Consider the following 25,765-nt stretch of genomic DNA (forward strand, 5'->3'; position numbering starts at 1 on the left):
ACTGTAGATGGGAGAGAATGATCTTAATTCTTTTTTTTCCCCAAGTTGTACTGAAAAAAAAATTCAAGCACATTTTTTTTTTTTTAATTAGCCTTTTCTCTCTCTCTCCCACTCGACCCCTTAGCACAGGTTCCAAGGTCCTCAACAGCTGACCAACTGCTTGGGTCAAAGGCAGAAGAAAGGGACTGCCCCGGGAGCGAGGAGAGATTCCGGAATGGGGCTCAGCTCTTGATTTCTGTGTCTGCCACTGGCATTCTGTAAGAAAGGTGGACCCGGCCTCGCAGGTACCGGTCTGGACAAGAAATTTTTAGGTAAGATCTTAGATATCTGATTGTGGCAAATGTCTTCCTAACACCTGTCCAGTGCCTGGGGAAACCCGCACACTGGGAGAGACGTAAAATCCGGCCTGGACTCCCTATTCCCGAAGCCCTGCCAACGGGCTCCGGGCCCCGCCCCGCAAGATTGCGCAAACTCAGTGGCGACCTCTCGAGCTCCCTTCCTCCCTCCCTCCTCCGGCAGCTGTCAAAACCGGACCGCGGACTTCCTGGCGGCCCCGGACGCCGCTCTGCGCATGCTCAGCAGCAGCCGGGGTGGAGAATACGCACGTGCTTACGGACTGCCGCGGCGCCTGCGCGGTAGCCGCGGTCGCTGCCCGGAGTCGGTGCCCTTAGGACGCCTTTCGCACCTTGACTCGGCCTGTCCGCGCTAGCCGGTTGGGGTTCAGTGTCCGGTGCACACGTCCTGCAAGCGACGGCGCCATGAGCCTGTCTTCCAACGTACGAGGTGACGTGGGGCCTGGGAGCGGGTGAGGCTGGCGGCCTGCGCGCCAGTGCAGCCTCGTCAGCGCCTCTCCTGGCTGTTACCGCTGCTCCGGGCGGCCGCCGGTCTGGTCACCTTGAGATGCCCAAGGGCAAGCTCTTGGCCGACCTGCGGGCTCCCTGGGCCGAACGGGGAAAGCGGTGTGGATTGGCGGTATCCCCGGGCATATTTTGGCGTGGGGACCATGCAGGCATCTCTCTACCCAGGTCCGGATCAGGTTTCCGCTAACTAGCCAAACCCTAAAACCTGATGATCCCGCCGCTAGCTTTTCTCTCTGGAGCCCCCTCTGTGTTCTGAAGGAATAGGGCTTGGGGAAAGAAAAAAAAGGAGAGGAAAAACAAACAAAACAAAAACCTGTTTCCCCCTTCTCACGTTTAAATCACCGTGGAGTCTGAGCGTGTATTGCCGGCAACCCTGAAGGGATGCATGACTAATCACATTTTAGTTTTGCACATTTTTTTTTTTAAAGGGAAGAAAGCCAATCCGAGATCTTAAGTTTTCCCAGTTTTTCATTATGCCTCTGGCATCTGGCGCTTCTTGGCTGTAGTCCAGGAGAGAAGATTGAAAGCCGAGCTCATGGAGCCTTTCTTTTCTTTTTTTTCCAGCCCTGCTCCCCATGTGCTAGTACCTAGCGTTTGGAAGTGTCACTTCGCAGAAGGACCAATTAAAATTAAGAGACTTTCTGGAAGTCAGTTAATGTGCACTTCATTTCATAACAATTCTTGGTGGTGTTATAACTATTATAATACTGTGCACCAGCTACGCGATACATGTGATCTCTCTCTCTCTGCCCAGTATAAAATGCCACACCTCAAGGTTTGGTTACCTGTAACAGTAGTTAAGTAAAGGTAAAGAGATTGCCCAGAAGTTAATTAAAACGAGCCCAATTGATTTATTCAGTAAATATTGACTACCTAGAATGCCGGAGTCTGTAAAAAATTCCTACTAGTTTGAGCCCTAATTTTGTAATAGATTCTATACATTGGAGAATTCCTCTTCTGTTGCCAAAATTACTGTTAGAGTGAGGGTGACAACCCATGACGTATTTAAGTTACTAATGAGGTATATATAGGAGGTGATTATTTGCAAAAATTATGTCAAAGGAGACTCATCTGGAGTCTCAAATAGAGGCACCTCGGTGCATTTAAAGTAGGGATTGATTTTTGTATGTGTGTTTTAAACAAACGTATTTTCTCAGGAATAAGACTATTGTGTAAAATAGGATACTCGTGTGACTTGAGCCACTGATCTAACCGTAAGGGAATCTAAAAGTGACTTTCCCATTAGTTTGCAATTTTCTAAGGGGTAGGAAATTGCTTGGTGAAGAGGGTTATTAACTTAAAGTACGGTTGTTATGAGACGTAGCTGTGGACTGACTGTCCCCAGTTCTGGTCAAGGACACATGCCAGGGTTGCAGGCTCAATCCCCAGTCGGGGGCGTGCAGGAGGCAGCCGATCAATGATTCTCTCTCATCATTGATATTTCTATCTCTCTCTCCCTCTCCCTTCCTCTCTGAAATAAAAATAAATAAATAAATAAAAGCAGAATGGTTGTTATGAGGATTCTGGGAAAAGGCCCAACGCCTTTGTAAATCTTTTCTACCAGCACCTTCTTTCTCAAATATAGTTGTGTGGCAAAGTAAGGACAGAGAATGTCTCTGGAATCCACCTTGTAATGATAAGAGCTCAAATTGTTCTCTCAAGTTTTAAGCCAAACCTATTAGTTTTTACTAGATTGAAAATCATTTTAGATCATTTGATTTTGGGGAAGATGACCATGCCTCTTCTTAGTTAATTTAGTTAATAATTATAAAGGGCATAGAATAGTATTTGACAATGGTAACCACAATATAAGTATATGTATGTGTGTGTGCATACAAAATTCTTGTTTATATTCAGAAGAAAATAAAGAGTGGGTTATAAGTAAAAGTGATGGGCCTCAGGCCAGGACATGAATCTGGGAGAAGTAATGAGGATGAGTGACTGAAATTGATATCCAAAGATCCCACTCATTGAAATGGCTCTTGACCATTTGGTCTATTATACTAAACTTGTATTTCCTTATTGGGGTGTAAGTGACATGCTTATACCAAACTCACTTTTAATTTCATATCAGATATTTTATTGTAGTTTATTATAGTTTCTATCATTAAATGGCTTTTACTACTAAGGAGTCGCTAAGGACTCCTCCACATACTTGATAGACGAAGTTTGCTAAATATTTTGCTCCTTGAAACCTCCAAAACTCACTGAATCTGCTCTCATCTCCCCTTAACTGAGGTCATTCTCCAGTTGCCATTTCTCCTGCTTCCTTAAACTCTTGCCTCACTAATGAATGATACCTAGTGATCTAAGTCCTGTCACTCAGAGGTTTTCTTCTCGTCAGCCCAAAGCAACTCATAATTCACCCTCATCTTTAAAAAGAAAAAAGAGCCAACTTAACCAAATACAGGTGTTAAATGTATACACACTTTAACAGCTGATAGCTCAATTTTGAAAATGATATGGATTTTAATAAACACTGCCTTTATAATTATTCAAAGTGTGTGTATATACATTTTTTTGGGACACCCTATATTTTAAAAGGCCTTCCTTAATCTTTCCCCTCAAATCACTTTTTTTCATACTTTGCTTTATCCTCAGATTACAAAATAGGTGTTCATCTATCTACCTTGTGTTTTATTATTCATCCGAAACCTTGAATGCTACAATGTGTGTAACCAAAACTAAATTTCATAAATTCTTACTCTCTAACTTTTATATCCTTGTTTATTTTACTAAAACTAATTCATTTGGATTTAATAAATTCCTTGAGTCATTTAAAGTAACTGTTTAATGGTTTGGCGTTTTGAGAAAGAATGTACAGATCTGACAATAAAAAAGAAGCTCCTATGCATTATAAACAAGTAACTAGGACAGTGATGGCAAACCTATGACACGCGTGTCAGAGGTGACACGCTGGTTGATTTTTCTTTGTTAAATGGCATTTAAATATATAAAATAAATTTCAAAAATATAAGTCTTTGTTTTACTATGGTTGCAAATATCAAAAAATTTCTATATGTGACACGGCACCAGAGTTAAGTTAGGGTTTTTCAAAATGCTGACACGCCGAGCTCAAAAGGTTCGCCATCACTGAACTAGGAGGTTTGTGAGATAGAGGAAACAAAATTGTGGTGAGCTGATATTTCTTGGAGCTGAGTAAATGAGAGTTCGTTCGAATATTCTCTGTGTATGTCTGAAACATTTCATAATAAATGTTTTTATTTTTAATCTCAGGAACTATTTAAATTTCAAACTTTGAAACAATAGATTAATGTGAGGCCAAAGATAAGTTATTTGGTGTAAGAGCAGTGTGATGGTCTGATAGGCAGATGGAGCCGTAAAATCAAGTTAGCAATCTATTATTTCTTCTTACTCAATTTATATTGAATACCACCTGTATGCCAGGCCTTGAGAGAAAGCATTACCAGGTACAGCCTACCAATCTGGGGGAGACCAAGGGAGGGAAAGATCTAAACACAGCTCCCCTCCCCCTCTCCTGAGACGAAAGGAACATTTTGATTCTGTGGCAGTTGACAGGCTGGAGTGAACAGTTTGGGGCAGAAAGGGACTAAAGGAAAAGAAGCAGGGTGAGATTTCTGTGTAAATTAAAGCAAAATAATTCCCACACTAGAGAAAATCAGAGGAATGGGTTATAAATAATGGTGTAGGATTTTGGAACACGTTCATATTTTCTCTATCTCTAAATAATTCTAACGGATAAAGCCAGAGATTATACAGTAACAGGCCAAGGGAAGAGTAAGGCAGGTAGGAATTATTTAGGAATGTATCTGTATTTTGTTCTTTTTTTATTATTATTTTTTATTTTTTAAATATATTTTATTGATTTTTTTTACAGAGAGGAAGGGAGAGGGATAGAGAGTTAGAAACATCGATGAGAGAGAAACATCTATCAGCTGCCTCCTGCACACCTCCCTACTGAGGATGTGCCCGCAACCAAGGTACATGCCCTTGACCAGACTCGAACCTGGGACCCTTGAGTCCACAGGCTGACACTCTATCCACTGAGCCAAACCGGTTAGGGCTTGTTCTTTATATTGGCTTACGGTATTTGTGTAGCTAGAAAGCATTGTTAAGGAAGGTTGGATAAGCTGGGATTTGATCTAACTATAAGGAATACTGTACCTTGAGAGATGCCTATAGAAAAATGGAAGTGAACATAAACCAGAAAAGACAGCCGGGCCGGTGAAGCGCAGTCGTTAAGCATTGACTTATGGACCAGGAGGTCATGTTTCAATTCCTGGTCAAGGTACATGCCCGGATTGTGGACTTGGGATGTGCACGAGGCAGCCGGTTAATGATTCGCTCTCATCATTGATGTTTCTCGCTTGCTCTCTGAAATCAATAAAAATATATTTAAAAATAAAAATAAACCAGAAGAAACAGAAATAGTGTCAGGAAGTTGTCAACTGAAATGTCTTTAAGAATTAGATCTTAGCCCTGGCTGGGTAGTTCAGTTGGTTAGAGCATCCTCCCGGTACGCCAAGGTAGTGGGCGCATACAAGAATCAACCAATGAATGCATAAATAAGTGGAACAGCAAATCGATGTTTCTCTCTTTCCCTTCCTTTCTCTCTAAAATCAATCAATCAATCAATAAAAAATTTAATTGGGTCTTGGTAAAGTCCCTGTTGCCTCTAAGGTTGTATTTATTCTTAATATATACTAACAAAGACTAAAAGTTACTTTGGTTTTCAATTCTTTCTCTATTCTAATTGATAGCTTTTGAATCCATCATCATTCTTATATATCTTGATATAGTTTCCTTTTCCTTCTTTTCCCTCATTGCCAGTGACATCCACAGCTTTTTGCCAGAAAAGGCTGTTTGAGGCTGCAGTAATAAAATCATAAACAGCATTTTTCTTATTCTGAGAAATTTTACATTTGTCTCTAAAGAGATTAGAGAATTAGAATTTGGAGAGGAAGACAAGAAGAAATGGAAATTCTTTTCTTAATACCTTCTCTAGTTCTGTAATTCTAAGAAAAACTCACTGGAGCAAATACAAAGCCGTTTTCCTAGCAGGCGTGTGTTTGTGTGTGTGTGGCATTTACATAGGGTCACAGAGTGCCTGTTTTGATTCCTCATGGAACAACCACTCTTAGGTGATACCTAGAGTCAGTTCCCATTTCTTTCATTTACTATTGCCTCTGTTCCTTGTCAGTTATTCTATTATTTCTTTTCCATCAAAAAAATCCAGGGGAACTAAATGTTTTTTTAAAAATGTTTAAAAAAAAAAAAGGTTACCATATGGATTAAGTTGGTAATCTATATATATAAAAGCCTAAGCGACCGAATGACCGAATGATCGGTCGACCAGTTGCTATGACGTGCACTGACCACCGGGGGCAGATGCTCAAGGCAGGAGATGTCCCCCCGTGGTCAGTGCACTCCCACAGCCAACCTTGCGTGGCCAGCTGGCCAACCTCCCACGGTCTCTCCCTCCCAGCCAGCTGCAGTCCCTCCCCCTGGCTGGCCAACCTCCCACAGTCCCTCCCCCCAGCCGGCCAGCCCCCCCCAGTCGTCCCCAATCACTGGCCAGCCAAGGGACCCTCCCCCCCCACCTGTGCACGAATTCGTGCACTGGGCCTCTAGTATAAGATAAGAGAATAGAAGAATGTTTTAATGAGTAAAAAATATTCTTTTGGCCTATTATAAGTTTCAGGTAGAAAATCCTATCGGATTCTCTTGTTATATTGTGAGACAAATTAATACTAGTCAATTGGGGTTCTTTGGGTCTCAGGCTTTTTGTAATATGTAGGCGCCATTAAAATAAATCAGAGATTGCTTCATGATTCACCTAAAAAGTAGAGTGCAATTAAGATCAACAGCATTTAAGGAATTGTGTTAGTCTTTCAGGATATTCCCCCTTTTAAATTTCTTCTAAAGATAATATTCAGCAAACATAACTGAACATATACTATATAAAGCAATATTTTAGCCCATTTTGTGATAAGTACATTAATATTCAGAGTGGCTTTCTATTAGCAAAGAAGTGGATTGCCATAGCTCCTGACTTAGAATATTTTCTTAAGGAGGTTCCAAGGTAAATAATGCATTAAAAAGAAAGCTTATTACCTGGACAGTGTGGCTAAGTGGTTAAGTGTCAACTTGTGAACCAGGAGGTCACAATGTGATTCCCAGTCAGGGCACATGCCCGGTTGTGGGCTCAATCCCCAGTGTGGGCGTGCAGGAGGCAGCCAATCAATGATTCTCTCTCATCATTGATGTTTCTATCTCTCCCTCATCCTTCCTCTCTGAAATCAATAAAAATATTTTTTAAAATTAAAAAAAATCATGAATCAAGCTAGAAATTAGAGCAAAGTTTCAGCCCTGCTTGGAATTGCCATGGGGAAATACTGTGAAGCAGCACTAAAATTCAAGACAAACCTACACAAAATGTTCAGTTAAAACACATCCTTCAGTGAGGCCAAAGGTTTGAAGCTGTCAAATGACTTATTAACTTGTTTTCTCAGTCATGCAGCACCTGGGAAGAACATAGCATTAATGTTTATTTTATGGGATTATAACGAGGAGGAATGGAAATGTTGGGGGAAGGAAAATAAACTAAATTACTTTGTAGAGAAAAATACTGTAGTTGAAAATGGAATACAAGGAACATGTTAATTAGAAGCATTGGTAAACACTAGATTATTAAATAAGCTAAGAGAAGACCAAGAGAAAAGAAACTAAGTGTGAGAATAGTTATTCTTTTCCCATAGAGTTCTGTAAGAATTAGTTCCAATTTTATGTAAGGCACTGGTGGGCACGATGGTTAATAAGACATTTGACCGAATAGTGCAAATTAAGCCATGCAGTTAGTTACTCATTATATGTTTTTATTTGGCCTTGGAATGTGTTTTTTATACTTATCTCTCTAGGGCTTTATTTGATAGTCTGGGAACTTATTTCAAACACTATGAAGATCTAACTCAGGAAGTGCTGGGAAACAGTCCAGTGTGTTTATCCTGACCCCTGTTCACCTTTTTCCTGCAGTCCACTCCGTGCTGGGACTAGACAGCTGTCCTCTGAGGCTGAGGCTAACCAGACTATGCAGAACTTTCTCCTCTCCAGCAGTCTCTGGATATGGGGTAGCTGTTAAGTGCTTGGGTTTCTGAGGGCTCCTTGAAAAAGAAAGCTATGGAGAAAAAATAAATAGATGGCCTGTTGGTCAAGCAAATAATTGAGTAGAAAAATGTCATTAAACTTATTTTTTTTATTTTTCAAGTACAGTTGACATTCCATATTATTTTATATTCGTTTCCGGTGTATAGCTTAGTGGTTAGACATTATATAACTTACAAAGTGATCCCATGATAACTCTAGTTCTCACCTGGCACCATACATAGTTATGACAGTATTATTGACTATATCCCCTATCCTGTGCTTTATATCCCTGTGACTATTTTGTAACTACCAACTTGTACTTTTTAATCCCTTCGCCTTTTTCACCCAGCTCCTCAACCCCCAAAATGTCATTAAATTTAAAATGAAGTTTGTAGGAAATTTAGATAATCATCCACTGATGGATAATGAAAAATCGGAATTTATTAAATGAGAATATAACTGTAATTATATTACTCATGTTTAATATGAAACTAGTCCATTCTGATTTTTATTTTAATGAGACGGCACTTTGAAATTTAAAGAAACAACTTTTTAATGACTTTGGAGCCCAGAATAATGTCGGATTTATCCCTTTGAATGTTTACTATTAAGGGTGGTTTTGTATGTATTTTTTAGAGCAATTGGTATCTATAGACTCACATGTTATTTTAAATCTTTTTATGAACTCTTTAAAAATATTATTAAGCCTTGTTTTTCTCTATCTATAAAGTGATTTTTAAGTTTCCCTCTTCTATTGTAATTTAGCTATCATTGCTATGGGCTGGGGAAAGTGTTAACAAAGTTTTACATCAGTGTGTTCTGACCATAAAGTTAATATTAAAAACCAACTTTGATTATTGAGATGCTAAATGCTCAACAATTGGATTTCCTGAACATTATATTAGATTATTAGTGTATATTTTATACATATTTATCAATAATTTTGATAATTATTCCTGTTTTTCTTCTCTGCTCTAGTTGAATGGATCGCAGCAGTTACCATTGCTGCTGGAACAGCCGCAATTGGTTATCTAGCTTACAAAAAATTTTATGTTAAAGATCATCGCAACAAAAATATGGTTAACCTACATATTCAGAAAGATGACCCCAAGGTCGTACATGCTTTTGACATGGAGGACTTGGGAGATAAAGCTGTGTACTGCCGTTGTTGGAGGTCCAAAAAGGTGAGGAAATAAGTCCTTTATATTAATACCATTTTTAATGAAATACTTCTTTTTTTAAATTATTCTATCAAACAGGTATCACCAGATAATGTTAAGATAGCCAGCCCTTTTTAAAAATTTTTTAATGGATCCTGTTCTTCTCTTTTTTCCTTATACTCTTCAGGAATATAGTTACTAAAATGTATAACCACTGCCCTGCTGGTTTGGCTCAATAGTTGAGCATCAACCCAAGAACCATGAGGTCACGGTTCAATTCCCAGACAGGGCATATGCCTGGGTTGCGGGCTTGATCCCCAGTAGGGGGTGTGCAGGAGGCAGCCCATCAATGATTCTCTCTCATCATTGATGTTTCTATTCCTTTCTCCCTCTCCCTTACTCTCTCTGAAATCAGTAAACACACACACACGCACACAGGAATGGTTTATTTATTTATTTTTTAAAAATATATTTTATTGATTTCTTACAGAGAGGGAGAGGGATAGAGAGTTAGAAACATCGATGAGAGAGAAACATCGATCAGCTGCCTTCCGCACACCCCCAACTGGGGATTTGCCTGCAACCAAGGTACATGCCCTTGACCGGAATGGAACCTGGGACCTTTCAGTCCGCAGGCCGACGCTCTATTCACTGAGCCAAACCAGTTAGGGCACGAATGGTTTAAAATAACATGTATAACCACTATAAAGTAAAATTGCATCATATTCTCCTTGAGTTCAGGTGAATATAACCATATTCTTAGCCAAAGAAGAGAAAGAAATCTCTTTATTTAGCCGTAAAGATTTCCTCCTCAAGTGGATCTTAGCCTGCACACACGAAAGGATGTATGCAGCCTAAACACAGAAACAGAAGAGGTAAAAAAAATAAAAAGAAAGAAAGAAGGAAGGAAGGAAGGAAGGAAGGAAGGAAGGAAGGAAGGAAGGAAGGAAGGAAGGAAGGAAGGAAGAAAGGAAGAAAGGAAGAAAGGAAGAAAGAAAGGGAAGAGGTAAATGTTTTCTTGAGTTTTCAAACTCCTGGATTCTAGGAAAAGTTTTAGAAATTTCAAGAGAAAGTTTGGGAAAATTTGCCTTGAAATTTTTTATCTGGTTAACATATTGACCTTGTATCCTAAGCTTTCTTTAAGCTGCAGCTTCTATAGTTAAATGTCTAACATTGTATTTTTTAAAATCTTACTTTCTTTTGTGAGATTTGCATTTCATCAGGTTCCGTTTGGAAGTGTCATCTGTGATAACTGCAGTTTTTAGACAGTGATGACAGCTACTGATCTAAAGATGGCAAATTACTCTTCTAAGGTCACCTTGTAAAGCTTCATACACTGACTGACTTTCTGAAGGCACGTTACATGAGGGACCTATTCCTGTACTGGAGAGCCATTATCACAAATCAACATATCACATAGTAGGCACTGGAAAGCATATTCCACTAACTCCCTTCTCCCAAGACAATTGATGTTGCATAATCCAGTGATACAGTGCTTAGATTATGTCATAGTGTCTAAAAATGCTTAATGAACATGTGGAATATGAACCAAAAATTAATAGTGCTATTGCAAGTTGTATCTTAAGAGCACTATTCATTTGGAATGTGGGATTGTTCAGAAGTACCAGTGGGGTTGCTAGGAAATAATCCTCAATAATATTCTATAGACTAGATCTGGTTTGTTTTTAAAAATTATGCCTATAATAGGTTTCATTGCTTTTATTGCTCATCAAAATATAGAAAGTAATACCTGTAGAAATGAGGGCATTTCTAAATCAGAGTTGTAGTAGTTCTTTAGTCAGTGATGATTTTAAATAGTTCATTTAATGTCTACTCTATATACACACATGGCAAAAGTAGTAAAAGAGCAGGTATCATAGATGTGTATAGAGGATACAGTACAAGGGCTTTAAATAAAAAGAAGAGTTACACTGTGGGCTAGAATTTTCTGGGAAGGTATAGTGATATATATATATGGAAGTTAAATTGCCCAGAAATGTTGGTGGCATTTGAATAGACTAGCAAGTATCAGAAACTTTATCAAAATCTTCTGGAAAGAACTCATATGAGCAAAGGTGGGATCAATGAAGAATCTAGTCTTGTCCTTGCACTGTCTGCCCCCAGAAATAAGTCCAAATTGAAGAGAGTCTTGAGTGTACCAATGTGAGGAGTTTGTGCCTCCAGACTTGGGGGAGCTCTTGTCAGCGATTTCAGACATAAAGTTAAAAGACTTATACCAGGGTGCTAGCTATGGGACTGGAAAACAATGAACAGATAGATACATGAAACATTTGGAGGGAAGGATCAGCCAAATGCAACGATGATTTTTGTCAAAGATTGGGGGAGTTCAGCTGACGCTCACTGAAGTATCTAAGCCTTTGAGTTTGTAGAGATGGTGCCATTAACAGAAATAAGGAATTCAGGGTGAACAGCTGGTTTCCTAGGACAGTAATAAGGAGTTTTATTTTAAAGAGTGAACTTACGGTGATGTTTGAATGGAAATGTACAGCAGTCAATCTGAAAATGTGGGACTGAAGTTGAGACATCAGGGTTAGAGATAGAGATCAGCAAAATTGATGAGTCAGGCATAGGAATGCAACCAACCAATCCTGGATACAGATAAAAATCAAGGGCTTAGCCCTAACCGGTTTGGCTCAGTGGATAGAGTGTCGGCCTGTGGACTGCAGGGTCCCAGGTTCAATTCCAGTCAAGGGCATGTACCTTGGTTGCGGGCACATCCCCAGTAGGGGTGTGCAGGAGGCAGTTGATCAATGTTTCTCTCTCATGGATGTTTCTAACTCTCTATCCCTCTCCCTTCCTCTCTGTAAGAAATCAATAAAATATATTTTTTTAAAAAAATCAAGGGCTTGCCCTACGCGGTTTGGCTCCGTGGATAGAGAGTCGGCCTGCGATCTGAAAGGTCCCAGGTTCGATTCCGGTCAGGGGCATGTACCTTGGTTGCGGGCACATCCCCAGTTGGGGGTGTGCAGAAGCCAGCTGATTGATGTTTCTCTCTCATCAATGTTTCTAACTCTCTGTCCCTCTCCCTTCCTCTCTGTTAAAAAAAAAAAACAAAAAAAACAAGGGCTTAGTATGAACTCTTAGGGGATTTTCTGCATTTTGGGAAGAGGAATAAGAGCCAACAAAGGAGGTTAAATGGGCCAGAGTTAAGAAGAAAACTAAGAATATTACGGTTTCACAGTGCAAAGGGGGAAAGTTTCAAAGATTTGGTTGTTGGCATGTGTGAAAAGTCAACCAGGTGAATAGACTTAGTCAATTGACCTTTTGGTGTCATTTCAACAGAATAATTAGAAGCTGTGTCCAAGTGGTTTAAAGTATGAATTTTTAATAAAAAAAAAATGCTATTAGTGAAATCTTCAGTAAATATGAATGAATGAAGAAAAAGAAATGAGATGACAGCTTTAGTGGACTCTAAAGCTTAGCTTTGAGGTCAAGTAAAGTGTGTTTACTTTGGTTGGGTTTTCCCAGAAGGTAAAGCGTCAATAAAGCAAATATATTCTTTCATGGACTAAGATCTCAAGTATTTCAGGAAGAATCATAAATAGACAGAGGTGGTGATTTGAATGTTTATTAGACTTTATAGTTCAACATAACATTCCAGGATTATTCTTGCATCATACAATTGAGAATTTTCAGATGGATAAACAAGGGATTACCATTTCCCATAGCTGGACTTTAAGGAATGCCAGATCAATCATTTTATTTTCAACTTTCTCAGTCTTTTTTGTGTGTTTACCTTTTATGCCATTAATGATCCTCTTTGCATCTAGGATTTATCACTTTGGAATTTTCTCTGAATCTTGGATACTTTTTATTCCCAAAGTGAATATTACTCAAGTTAATGGATGGTCTTCTTCAGGCATTTTTGGAAGCTCCCCGCATTCTTGAGGTTCCTAAGGTTGTCATAACACACAGGTGCCAAGTCACACATTTACATGTCAATGCACAGACTTGTAAATAATACCTTTGATTAGATAGATGTTACATTCAGTAATTTTTTACATTCAGTAATTTTTTTACTTATACAACCCAATTATTTTATCATAAAATGTAAATGCCTTTTTTACCTATTTCCAAAAAAGTTATATGTAATATAAACTTGAATATAATCCTAATTTATTCTTAAGGTACAATCGCTGGTTTGTTGTATGTATGTAACGAGTGGTTTTCCCAGAGCTAATGAATCAGATCTGTTAGTAACGTGTAGAAATTCATTTTTTTAAAAATATATTTTATTGATTTTTTACAGAGAAGAAGGGAGAAGGATAGAGAGTTAGAAACATTGATGAGAAACATCAATCAGCTGCCTCTTGCACACCCCCAATCAAGGTACATGCCCTTGACCGGAATCGAACCTGGGACCCTTGAGTCCTCAGACCGACGCTCTATCCACTGAGCCAAACCGATTAGGGCTAGAAATTCATTTTTTTTTTAAAATATATTTTATTGAGTTTTTACAGAGAGGAAAGGAGAGAGATAGAGTTAGAAACATCGATCAGCTGCCTTCTGCACACTCCCCCTCACTGGGGATGTGCCCGCAACCAAGGTACATGCCCTTGACCGGAATCGAACCTGGGACCTTTCAGTCCGCAGGCCGACGCTCTATCCACTGAGCCAAACCGGTTTCGGCTAGAAATTCATTTTTTAACACACTTCATTCTCCCTCTTCCCCCCAGAATTGGTATGCCCTCTGCTGTTTCAGAAACTGGCCTGAATAATATTTCATAATATTTCACCGAAGGGCTCTCCATATGTACAATGAGAAGGAAAGGAGCCAATAGAGAGGAAATGATTGAAGTGACTACAGGGGAAGATGCTATTTCAGACAGTGATGCCTTGAAAGAGAGTGGAAGGAAATGAGACTAAGCCCAGATGTAAGACTCAGCCTTAAAAAGGAAGATAGTCTTACTTTCGAAACAAGATGAGGGAACCTTGATGTAAGAGAGAAGAGTATGCAACATAGTCTTACTAGATTCCCACTCCACCCCACCCCCACTAACCTCAGGTAGGTTAGTTACATCATTTGCTGAGTTGTACTGTAGGCAGAGAGCAACGTGTTTTAGTACTCACTGATTCCAAGTCAAAGGATGGGAGAAAATGAAGCATTAATTTAGAGAGTTGTAGCTAAATATTTAAGAAAATAGGTAAATTTAGGATTTAGTTCAATTCATAAGTGAAAAATGAAACTTTAAAGACAATTAATTGAATTGGAAACCAATATTAACAACTGTATATTACAGAGTCTGCTGAAACAAATTTTCCCCCTAAAATCACCCTCATTTTTATTAATGAGCCAAATTAAGACCAATTTATTTACTACATTAAGTTTAGTTTCCATTTGCCCTGGTTATTTGTATAAACACAATAAGAATAGCAATTGATTATATAGGCTCTTTTTTAAATTTTTATTTATTTTTAAAATATATATTGATTTCAGAGAGGAAGGGAGAGATAGAAACATCAATGATGAGAGAGAATCATTGATTGGCTGCCTCCTGCACGCCCCCTACCAGGGATCAAGCCTGCAAGCCAGGTATGCGCCCTTGACTGGAATCAAACCCAGGACCCTTCGGTCCACCGGCTGACGCTCTATCCACTGAGACAAGCCAGCTAGGGCTAGGCTCTTTTTTAAAAAAATTGTTTTATTATTATTATTATTATTATTATTGATTTCTGGGAGGAAGGAAGAGGGAAAGATAGAATCCTAAATGATGATAGAGAATCATTGATGGGCAGCCTTCTATATTCTATACACCCCCTACTAGGGATTGAGCCCACAACCCAGGCATGTGCCCTGACTGGGAATCAAACCCTGACCTCCTGATTCATGGGTCAAAGCTCAACCACTGAGCCATACCTGCAGGGCTATATATGCTCTTTAAAATCTGCTTTGCTGGAATTTCATGATTGAGCTTTAATTAGTCTCCCAGAGCAAAGAAGCTGAGCCACCTAGTTGCCATCAGGTTTTCCTGCAATACCTATAAACTTGGGTAAACTCCTCAAATTGAGGTCCCCAATGATCTCCTTGAGGTTCCAATTGTTGGGCTAGTGACCTGTAGCCCTGCTTTTCATGTTCCCAAAGCCTTGATCCTTTAAGAGGCCTGGGAGAGAGAGCAGCCACCCCTCTCAAAGGGAAGGGGGGAGAGTCCCTGTTAAGTCATTCCTGAGGCTCTTACAGAAGTTGGTACCAAAGATTCCTGGTGACCTATGTCTTGGCCAGCCAGACCAGACAGCACCTCGGGCCCTGCCAGCCTTTTCTAGGAATATTAGAGAGTGCCGGGTGTCCCAAGCAGATGAGCTAGGTTCTCATTTATCCAGAAAATGGTCCTGTTCAGAACCTCAGAAAGCAATTCCAATTGAAAAGTCAAAGTTAAAAAGGAGCCATCCTTTTTTTTCCCTGTCTTTAGTTATCTTGACCCTTATCTATAGCCTAGAGCAGCGGTTCTCAACCTGTGGGTCGCGACCCCTTTGGGGGTCGAACGACCCTTTCACAGGGGTCGCCTAAGACCATCGGAAAACACATATATAATTACTTATTGTTTTTGTGATTAATCACTATGCTTTAATTATGTTCAATTTGTAACAATGAAAATACATCCTGCATATCAGATATTTACATTACGATTCATAACAGTAGCAAAATTACAGTTATGAAGTAGCAATGAAAATAATTTTATGATTGGGGGTCACCACAACATGAGGAACTGTATTAAAGGGTCGCGGCATTAGGAAGGTTGAGAACCACTGGCCTAGGGTCTCTCAACCCTTAACCCTAGCTCCACCTCCAGGATTTCAAAAAGCTCAAAGTCAGCCTGAACTTAACTCCAGATACAAAAGAAGGAAGAGAAAGTGTCCTTCAAGCCAACTGAAATTGAAATGAAATGCGAGGACCATTTTGGACCTATGTAGGACCATTTTCTTTTATTTACAGCTTCAGGGTTTGAGCTGGGGTTTTTGGTGAGTGGTGGGCTTATTTTTGTTTTTGGAGGTGTGTGTGTTAAAGAAAGTCTCAATCTATGAATGGTTTGGAAGTGGGTTGCACTGAGTCCATTTTTTCATAGAAAGAATATTTAACAAACAGAATAGGATATTTTCTGAATGTTGGTTAATCCACATAAGGACAGTGTTGTAAAATCTTAATCTGCGTTTATATGTTTTCCTATTACATCTACTATCTTATGTTTACCAAAGGATGTACATAAAAATGGTGTAAAATGTCATATTCTTTCAGGAAGTTTCAAAGATCTCACTGCTTTTGTTTACTTTCTCAACCAAAGGAAACCTGTTTCTCTGAGTGATTTATGGTAATGAGCCAGGCAACTTCCTTGGGGAATATAATCCAAACTGTCCTTAAAAATACAAAGTTTGGAGAAGGAAGATAAAATTTTCTTCAGTTGCAGATAGAAGAGAGAATTCAAAGAGGAGATGTATTTATTTCCATTTTGAATCACCCTAAAAACAGAAACATCATAACTTGAGATATGGGGCCCTTAAAAATAAACATATCTTAGGTTTTTTATGAAGACCGTGGTAATGTTAGCTTTCCAAGTGTTTTTCTTTTTCTTATAGATATTTCTTTCAATCTCTTCTCCATACTTTCTCCAACCCTGTTTTAAAGATACCTGAGATGAATGGATTTTTAATTGGTTTAACAAGCATACTAGGATATTTTCTGGACATACAGGAAAATCAGCCAATTTAATTCACAAGCTTTTCTCCAGGATATATTAATGAACAAAGACTAGTATCTTAGAACAAACTTTAGAATCAACTATGACCTAACCTTTTTTTCATCAAATATTGTATCTTTTTTAGTTTTAACTTTAAGTATTGATACTATATGAACTGAATTAAATATACCATTTGTGTTTTTATAACTTTAGCTCTTTGCTTGACAAGTTTAACAAATTTCAACATTTTAAATGAAAGAGGCTTAATAAAATTTTCATGTTTTCATTACATTAATATTTAATGCAAAAACTATACCTGTTCTGACTGGTTGGCTCAGTGGATAGAGCGTCAGCCTGTGGACTGAAGGGTCCCACGTTGGATTCCAGTCAAGGGCACATGCCCAGGTTGTGGGCTCGATCCCCAGTAGGGGGCATGCAGGAGGCAGCGGATCAATGATTCTCATCATTGATGTTTCTACCTCTCTCTCTCTCCCTCCCCTTTCCTCTCTGAAACCAATAAAAATATATATTTTTTAAAACTATTCCTAGATTATGTTTGAAAGCACTTACCTATCACTTATTTTCTTTCTCTTAGATAAAAAAGTTAAAAATAAAATAAGACACTTTCTGAAAAACATTGTTATGTAATTTACTTTTTGAATTTTAATGCCCAGTAATTACCATTCATTCATTTATACTATATTAAGGATCATGAAGTAATTTCAATAAATAAATTCTATTGAAATGTACAAAGCAGCCCTAAGAAATTGCTAATCTTATTTTGAAAGAGCTCATTTTGACTTTGGTTGAAAAGAAAATGTTCAGTTGTTCATAACTTAAAATAAGAAATCCCTAATGCATAAATATGATGGGAATACTTAACCTTCACATGAAGTTTGGGAGATGATTCTGACCTAAGTCAATAATCCCTGTGGTTAAGTGTTAATAGAAAGTAGTATTAAAAGATATCAGTGCCTCTGAACAAAATGGTTTTTAATACCTAGTTTACATTTTAAAGGCATAAAAGCATTTTTTATACACTTTAAAAGCATGAAAGTTTATTAACAAATAGACAGGTCCTACTACTCACTAATTTTTAAACAAATATTTATTTTTTACTTGTTTACTTTTAAGAACATGTGAAACATGTAAATTTCAGTTTTTAGGCAGAAACAGATTATTGTAAAAAGTATATTCTCTCTCTCTTTTTTAAATCTTTACCCGAGGACATGCTTAGAGTGAGAAACGGAGAGAGAAAAACATGGGTTGGTTGCCTTCCATAGGAACCCCAACCAGGGATCAAACCGCAACCCAGGCATATACGTGCCCTGACCAAAATCAAACCGACAACCTTTCAGTGCACAGGCCAGCCAACACTCAACCAACTGAACCGTTCCAGCCAGACTATAGTCTCATCCTGATGTATGGCTTTCTTAACCTTTATAAGATTTTCTTTATTCTCTATAGATTTCTCTCCTGTTCTCGATTCTATATATGGAGAAAAATAATTTGAGAAAATGAATTAACTTTCTAGTATTTTTAACAGTGACATTAAAAAAAATAAGAGTGAAGCATGCTACAGCAGTAAGTTATTTGAGGCTTTTTTACTTACTGATATTTGTTTTCCAGAAATATCTATATTTATAAAAGGCTAATATGCTAAGTGTCCCTCCCTCCGTCCTCTGGTCCCTATTACATGCACTGACCACCAGGGGGCAGACACTTAATGCAGGAGCTGCTGAGCTGCAGTGACTTGACAGCAGCAGTTCTTGGGTGATGCACTCCAAAACCAGAGGAGGGAGCCCGATTCCTTGTGGGACCGCACAATTCCACCTTTGGCTGTGGGTTATGTTGTTGCTGGGGCACTGTTGGCCCCGAATCTGGTTTACTGCACACTTGAATTTGCGTTCCACACCCTGTATGACAGCAACTTTGCAGAGTGTCCTCTTGCACTCTGGGACCCCTCAGGGGATGTGGAGAGACAGTTTCGGCCCGATCCCCACAGGCCAGGCCAAGGGACCCCACCTGCCAGAGGGACCTGCTCACTCCGCAGATGACTTTTGAGCCGTGGGGCCACCCCATGTGCAGCTGGCTGAGGAGAACCTGTGGGAGGTTGGCTCCAGGGTGTGTCCAGCCCATCTGGCCCAGTCCCGCCCTGCCGGCCACCTTCTAATTAATTTCCTTTCAATGTGCACAAATCTGAATCTGTGGACCGGGTCACTAGTGTTTTATAATCTGTGTGTGTGAAACTTTACAGTGACATGTTTTATGTGAGCTATTTATAAAAATGGAGTCTTTTACAATGTAAACTTCCATTCTCACTGTAAAATCATGTGTTTATCAAACATATGCCACTTTGAAATGCTGTTCTTTGCTGTAGAATACCTTTTAGTTTGATTTTTTTTTTTTTTATGGCCTCTTTCCTCATCTATGCCAAAAAACCTGAAAGCTTGGGTTCATGTTTTTGCTGCAAGGACTTGTTTTTAATATGAATAAACTGTACCATATCTTATTGACCTAAAAAAAGAAATAATGCAGGCTTCATATGTATTACATTATATTGCCCCAAGATGGAACTTATACCTGGATATAGAAGGTATTCTGAAAACCTTGAGTTTTTCTGTAATTTTTAACTAATTTACTGCCTCTCAGAATTATATACAGATAGTAAAATTAAAATTGAATTTCATTAACATCAAATATTTTAATTTTTTGAATAGACACTGCTAATATCAAAGTTTAAGATTATATATTATCATTGTCTAGTTTCAGGTATCTGAAATTATATTCCCCTTCCCAGTGAGTAATCAGGCGATTTTACTCGTAAGGCCAAGGCTCTTGTTACTATACTCTTCTAAACAGGCTCCTTCCATGCAATAGTGTACCTTATACTAAACATGAAACTCTAGATTAAATGGAACAGGTGCTAGCTATCATTGTGTGATATGAAGTAGAAGTGAAGCTATAAATATAGAAAGAGAGAAACAAAATAATCTAGTGATAATTGAGCCTTCTAAGTGTAAAATCCTGAGGAGACAACTAAAACACTGTTAAATCCTTATTTTTATTATTTAACAGTAGGACGGATATATTTGCAAAAACCAATGATACACATACACACACACACACAGAGGTCATGTATAAAAATATACCTAATTATAATAACCAATGACCATATAAGATAAATAATCTTGTCAGAAATACATGAGACTTGAGAATGAAAACTGCAAGAGAAATAAAATAGGATTTGGCAAAAACAAAATTCTCATGTTTATGAGGAAGAATAAATAGGTAGAATTTAAATAAAGTTAGGTAAAGGATAAATAGGAAAGGTTTAATAAAGAATAATAATATGGCTCGGTCAGCATGGCTCAGTGGTTGAGCATTGACCTATGAACCAGAAGGTCATGGTTCAATTCCTGGTCAGGGGGCATGCAGGAGGCAGCCAATCAATGATTCTTTCTCATCATACATGTTTCTAGCTCCCCCTTCCTCACTGAAATCATTAAAAAGGTATTTTTTTTAAAGTAATAATATAGAGGAAAACTAGCCCAATTTTAAGTTTATTTTAATCAGTTATTTTCCTAGTGGAATAGGTTGATGAATATAATAATGTCAAACCTATATCTAGGCATTGTATATTTTATTTTGATAAAATTATGAAGAAAGGTATAACAGTCTAGAATGCAACCTCTAAAAATATTGAAGCAACAAGATCTAGAAAAGCATTTTGCAAAGTGTACCGTACTCTATAGAACGTTGTGATCGTGGATAAGTTAAAAATGCCCATAATCTAGTCAGTTTGGAAGAGTTTGGGGTAAAATAGAGTTTTTTTTATAGCAGGACCTTTGTAAAATAATAATGTATATTGTGAATCAAAATAGCTTTGTATGTGGGTCGTTTGTGTGTTTTTTAAACACAAAATAAAACCATATTAGAATATATTGCAGCACTAACTTCTTTGGAGCATATTCTGGGAAACAAACAGTTTTTTGTCCTTTCCCTCCCACTGGACACCAAAAGATCAGCTATATCTAAAATGTGAAATCATGAGCCCGGCCAGCTTGGCTCAGTGGTTGAGCATTGCGAACCAGGAGGTCACGGTTCAATTCCTGATCAAGGCATATGCCCAGGTTGAAAGCTCAATCCCCAGTGGAGCATGAAGGAGGCAGCCAATTGATGATTCTGTCTCATCTTTGATGTTTCTATCACTCTCTCCCTCTTCCTTCTTTCGTGAAATCAATAAAAATCTACTTAAAAATGAAAAATGTGAAATCATGAAACGGAATGTGAATCTACCATATTTCCAGAAAAAAGTCTCCATGAAAGATGTTAAAAAGAGAGAAATGTATGAAAGAAAATGTATGATGTTAAATAGGCCTATTTGTATAAAAATGGGAAAATTAAGGCATGAAAAACTAAGCAAAATAAAAAGGTTTAGGTGAAAAAATTGTATTAAGTTGATCAACAGAGGGATCATATACAAATTGATCTTAAATAAGTGAACTTAGGCTCTTAAATAAATAGGCAATGGATATAGCCAGTTCACTAAAAAGGAATTATAACTAGTATATAAACATGGAAGGGTTTTCAAAATCCATACTCAAATATCACAAATAGGAATGCTATTTTATATTCAGTCATCTTGATATATATGTGACTTGAACGTCACCCCCACTCTGCCAAACATAATACTGACTTTGTGATTAGACATTTTACATTCTCTTTTTCTCTTCCAGTTCCCGTTCTGCGATGGAGCTCACACAAAACACAACGAAGAGACTGGAGATAATGTGGGACCTCTGATCATTAAGAGAAAAGAAACCTAGATCGACAGTTTCCATGCTGCAAACCAAGTCATCCTGATTGTTTAATTAGAATGACTGCCACTTTAGTCTAATTCACCTTCTCTGGGTTCTAGATGTGGTATATTACAAACCGCAGCTTTCATATTCATGTCATTTGCCTTACTTGTTGAACCATCGTGGTGCACGTTTGTTTAAACAAAGGAAAAAGTGAAACTGACCTCATGGCCTGTGGGTTATTTTGGTTTTGTAAGGATCCGTTTCTTTGCATTTAATATAATCACATTAGAATGTAGTTGTATGTTCAAGTTAACATTAAATTATTCTCAAAATCGTGTATGTGCAGATTTACTTACAATTTTCAAGAAAAATTATCACCTTTTATTAGTTAACTTAGAAAGTAAATTGGGTGTGGTTAAGCTACATTAGTCTCTTAAGACTTAATGCAATCTAGGAATAACCTGTTATGACCTTGGTTTTCTTCTTGACACTGATAGTGACACTGAGAAAATATGGCTGCTGTGTTTTCCCAGTTTTTAATCAAAATGAACTTTGAATGTTATTCTGCTTATTTAGAAATGGGCCAGGCCAATAATAAAGGGGTGGTAACTTCTTTGTACTCATCTGCATGGATATTTAATTGATCCATTAAGGTAACCAATAGTGGCTATTTTTAAAAATATATATTTTATTGATATTTTTACAGAGAGGACGATAGAGAGTTAGAAACATCGATGAGAGAGAAACATCAATCAGCTGCCTCCTGCACACCCCCCACTGGGGATATGCCTGCAACCAAGGTACATGCCCTTGACTGGAATCGAACCCAGGAACCTTCAGTCCATAGGCTGACGCTCTATCCACTGAGCCAAACCGGTTAGGGCCAATAGTGGCTATTTAGATCACAGAGAAAATGGACATAAGTTGTCATGAAGAATGTCTTAAATGTTCCAGGATTCTAGCCCAAGCAGTGGCAAGCACTTGATATGGGGACATTTAATTGGAGCATATAATATCAAATCTCTCGAACACAAAGCCACACATCCATGACAAATAGTAATCACAGGGCCAGATCAAAGGTGTGAAAACATTTTTATTTCCCATGTTGATAATTAGGCATATGACTGGTTCTAGTAAAACTATTTTGGGGAGAAAAATAAGAATTACATCCTCTTTTAAATTGTATGATCTTTTTCTTAAAAGCCAAAATTTGAAGACAAATATTTTTGTCGCACTTTTTTAAAAGTGCATGTTTATTGCTGAAAGTACTACAGATGTCCCCTCTTTTTCCCCATTGACTCTTTCTAGCTTGCCCCCGTCCCCCATCCCAGGCCCTCGCCACACTATTGTCTGTGTCCATGGGCCATGCATATTTGCATTTAAGTTCCTTGGTTAATCTCTTCCCACCCACCCCCCAACTTCCCTCTGAGATTCCATAGTCTGTTCCATGCTTCCGTGTCTCTGGTATTTTGTTCATCAGTTTATTTTGTTCTTTAGATTCCACATATGAGTGAGATTATGTGATACTTACCTTTCTCTGTCTGGCTCATTTCACTTAGCATAATATTCTCCAGGTCCCTCCATGCTGTCTGAAAGGGTTAGAGATTCTTCTTTTTTACAGCTGCATAGTATTCCATGGTGTAAATGTACCACAGCTTTTTTATCCACTCATCTACTGATGGGCACTTGGGCTATTTCCAGGTCTTAGCTATAAACATAGGGATGCTACTGTGAACATGTGGGTGCATACATTTTTTTTCTGATTGGTGTTTTGGGTTTCTTAGGATATATTCTTAGAAGTGGGATCACTAGGTCAAATGGCAGTTCCATACTTAATTTTTTAAGGAAAACCCATACTGTTTTCCACAGTGGCTGCATCAGTCTGCATTCCCACCAGCAGTGTAGTAGGGTTCCCTTTTCTCCACATTCTCGCCAGCACTTGTCATGTGTTAATTTGTTGATGGTAGCCATTCTGTATGTCATACTTTTCAAAGACAGTCCAGGGCATTACATTCATTACTTATTCAGAAAAAAAGAAAATGTGAAAAGTAATTAGGAGCAATAAAAGAAGAAAGGCATAGTTAACATTTTTTAAAGAGAATTCTGGTTTTATGGGTTAGAAGGGAAAAAATGACAAGATGTATATGTAATGTAGAGTAATGTGAAATTGACAAAAGTAACAGTTAAACATTCTTAGTGTCACTGGATTCTCAGTAGTGGTCAATCACAAGCTCCTACTTGCTAAAATGCAGAATCACCTTGGAAGTCACAAGAATCAATGAAACCAGACATCAGCGTTCTTATGTATGATCACTGATATGTTTTAAATATACAGTTTTGCATATTATGATAGACAAAGTTGATCCCCAGATTGTGAGTGCTGGTTTTAAGTAACCCATTTGACTTACTTGGACATGTTTTTAAAGCACATCCTCACAAAATCTAAAATATCACAAACCCAGATTCTACCTATCAGTTTCTTAGGATAATTTTTTCTTTGCCCCTCCCCCCTTTTAAAATAAGTATGAATGAGTCAGCAAAAAGCATCATTCTTTTATTTTTTTAATATAGTTTTATTGATTTCAGAGGGAGGGAGAGAGAGAGAGAGAAACATCAATGATGAGAGAGAATCATTGATCTGCCTCCTACACACCCCCCAATGGGGAATCAAGCCCACAACCTGGGCATGTTCCCTGACCGAGAATCAAACTGAGCTCCTGGTTCATGTGTGGACGCTCAACCACTGAGCTACAGCGGTTGGGCACATCTTGCTTTTAAAAGGTTATTTCAAAGAAGAAAAATCCATGAATTAATAAAGTCTGATAAAGGGACATTCTCTTAATAGACCAAACTTTTCTTAATCTTGAATTTGAAATTATATTACACATTTTCATAGTTAGTGGAGAGGAAAAAGTAGCACCAGTTCTCAAAATTATTTTTCAAAGGCATAGGAAAAATGTGGGTGTATGTGTTTATGGTGAAATTGGAAATAATCACCTTCCTGTGAAATCAACTACCTCCTGCACACCCCACTTCCTGCACAGGATTGAGTGAGTCCCCAACCTGGAATCGAACCTTGACCTCCTAGTTCATAGGTCAATGCTCAACCACTGAGCTGGCTGGGCTAGTCCATACTCTTAAACTAGGATTTCTTTGGATATTAAAACCTTTTCGTGTTACTTAACCTAAAAGGTCAAGTAGGTGTGGCTAAGGTAATGTGAGATGTTTTCACACAAAAGTCGTGTGCAATTACTGTTCTCATTTAAGCACCCTAAAGCTTCTAAATTTTCATTGATTGGGAAATCAGAGAAGTAGAACTTCACCACACCACCACCATCTTTTCATCCTCTGTACCATTGATGTTCCAGTGATTTCCAAAATAAGATTTTGGGCTAAGTTGAGAAGTTTCTAATGTTATGAGAAAACTTAATTCTGCCGTGATTTAGAATGACATTTGTCTGTTTATGCAACAGACATGTATTAAGCATATAACTATAGACTGTAATTGAGAATTCAACATTTGGAGAATTAAAAGCTCACAGTTTAGATTACATCATTTATGACCTGGGTTATGGGTTATATAATTTATAATTTGATGTTATTTTCCTTGACAAGTAACAGCTACAGTCATGTCTACAAAGTCTACTACAAAGTAGATGGATTTATTTGATTATGCATTTGATTTTTTAAAATAAACATCAATCAAGGTTCCTAATTAGCAACATGTTTAGTGCTTGGTTATCTGTGAGGGCATATTGCCCTACTAGTTGTCAGGAGCTGCTTTCCCTGATTTTAACACTGATTGCAGGCAAAGCCACTCACCCCTCAGCCTTGAAATTGAAGTAGTTGGACTAAATGGCATTTTAAGCAATTGTTTCCAAATTCTAGGCCAAAACTAAATTTCAGCGCGCGCGCGCACACACACACACACACACACACACACACACACACACACCTCATAGAAGGTTATCAACTAAAATTTGATTTTTATAAGATTATTAAGTGTGGGAACAAGTAAGCCAAGTTTTCAGACTTATTTTTTAAGATATTAAAACAACATAGTTTGATTTTGATACTTCATTTTTATATATAGAAGCTTTTATATAGATTATTAGCACAATGGA

The 25,765-nt window shown here is 38.1% G+C and overlaps 1 protein-coding gene across 1 annotated transcript; it reads left to right on the forward strand.

Annotated features, from left to right (window-relative positions):
• The first annotated feature begins 565 nt into the window (after positions 1-565).
• Positions 566-21,978, forward strand: CISD1 (CDGSH iron sulfur domain 1). The gene is made up of 3 exons (XM_036336788.1): positions 566-783; positions 8,964-9,169; positions 21,576-21,978. Exons 1-3 carry the CDS (start codon positions 759-761, stop codon positions 21,663-21,665), a joined length of 321 nt encoding a protein of 106 aa, XP_036192681.1. The 5' UTR covers positions 566-758; the 3' UTR covers positions 21,666-21,978.
• The last annotated feature ends 3,787 nt before the right edge of the window (positions 21,979-25,765 follow it).

The sequence above is a fragment of the Myotis myotis genome, unplaced genomic scaffold (genome assembly GCF_014108235.1).
Source record: "Myotis myotis isolate mMyoMyo1 unplaced genomic scaffold, mMyoMyo1.p scaffold_m19_p_15, whole genome shotgun sequence".
Taxonomy (NCBI): domain Eukaryota; kingdom Metazoa; phylum Chordata; class Mammalia; order Chiroptera; family Vespertilionidae; genus Myotis; species Myotis myotis.

Coding starts and splice junctions, on each gene's coding strand:
- CISD1 (XM_036336788.1), top strand. CDS start 759: ATGAGCCTGTCTTCCAACGTACGAG. Junction 784..8,963: donor CCTGTCTTCCAACGTACGAG/GTGACGTGGGGC, acceptor TCTCTGCTCTAG/TTGAATGGATCGCAGCAGTT. Junction 9,170..21,575: donor GTTGTTGGAGGTCCAAAAAG/GTGAGGAAATAA, acceptor TTTCTCTTCCAG/TTCCCGTTCTGCGATGGAGC.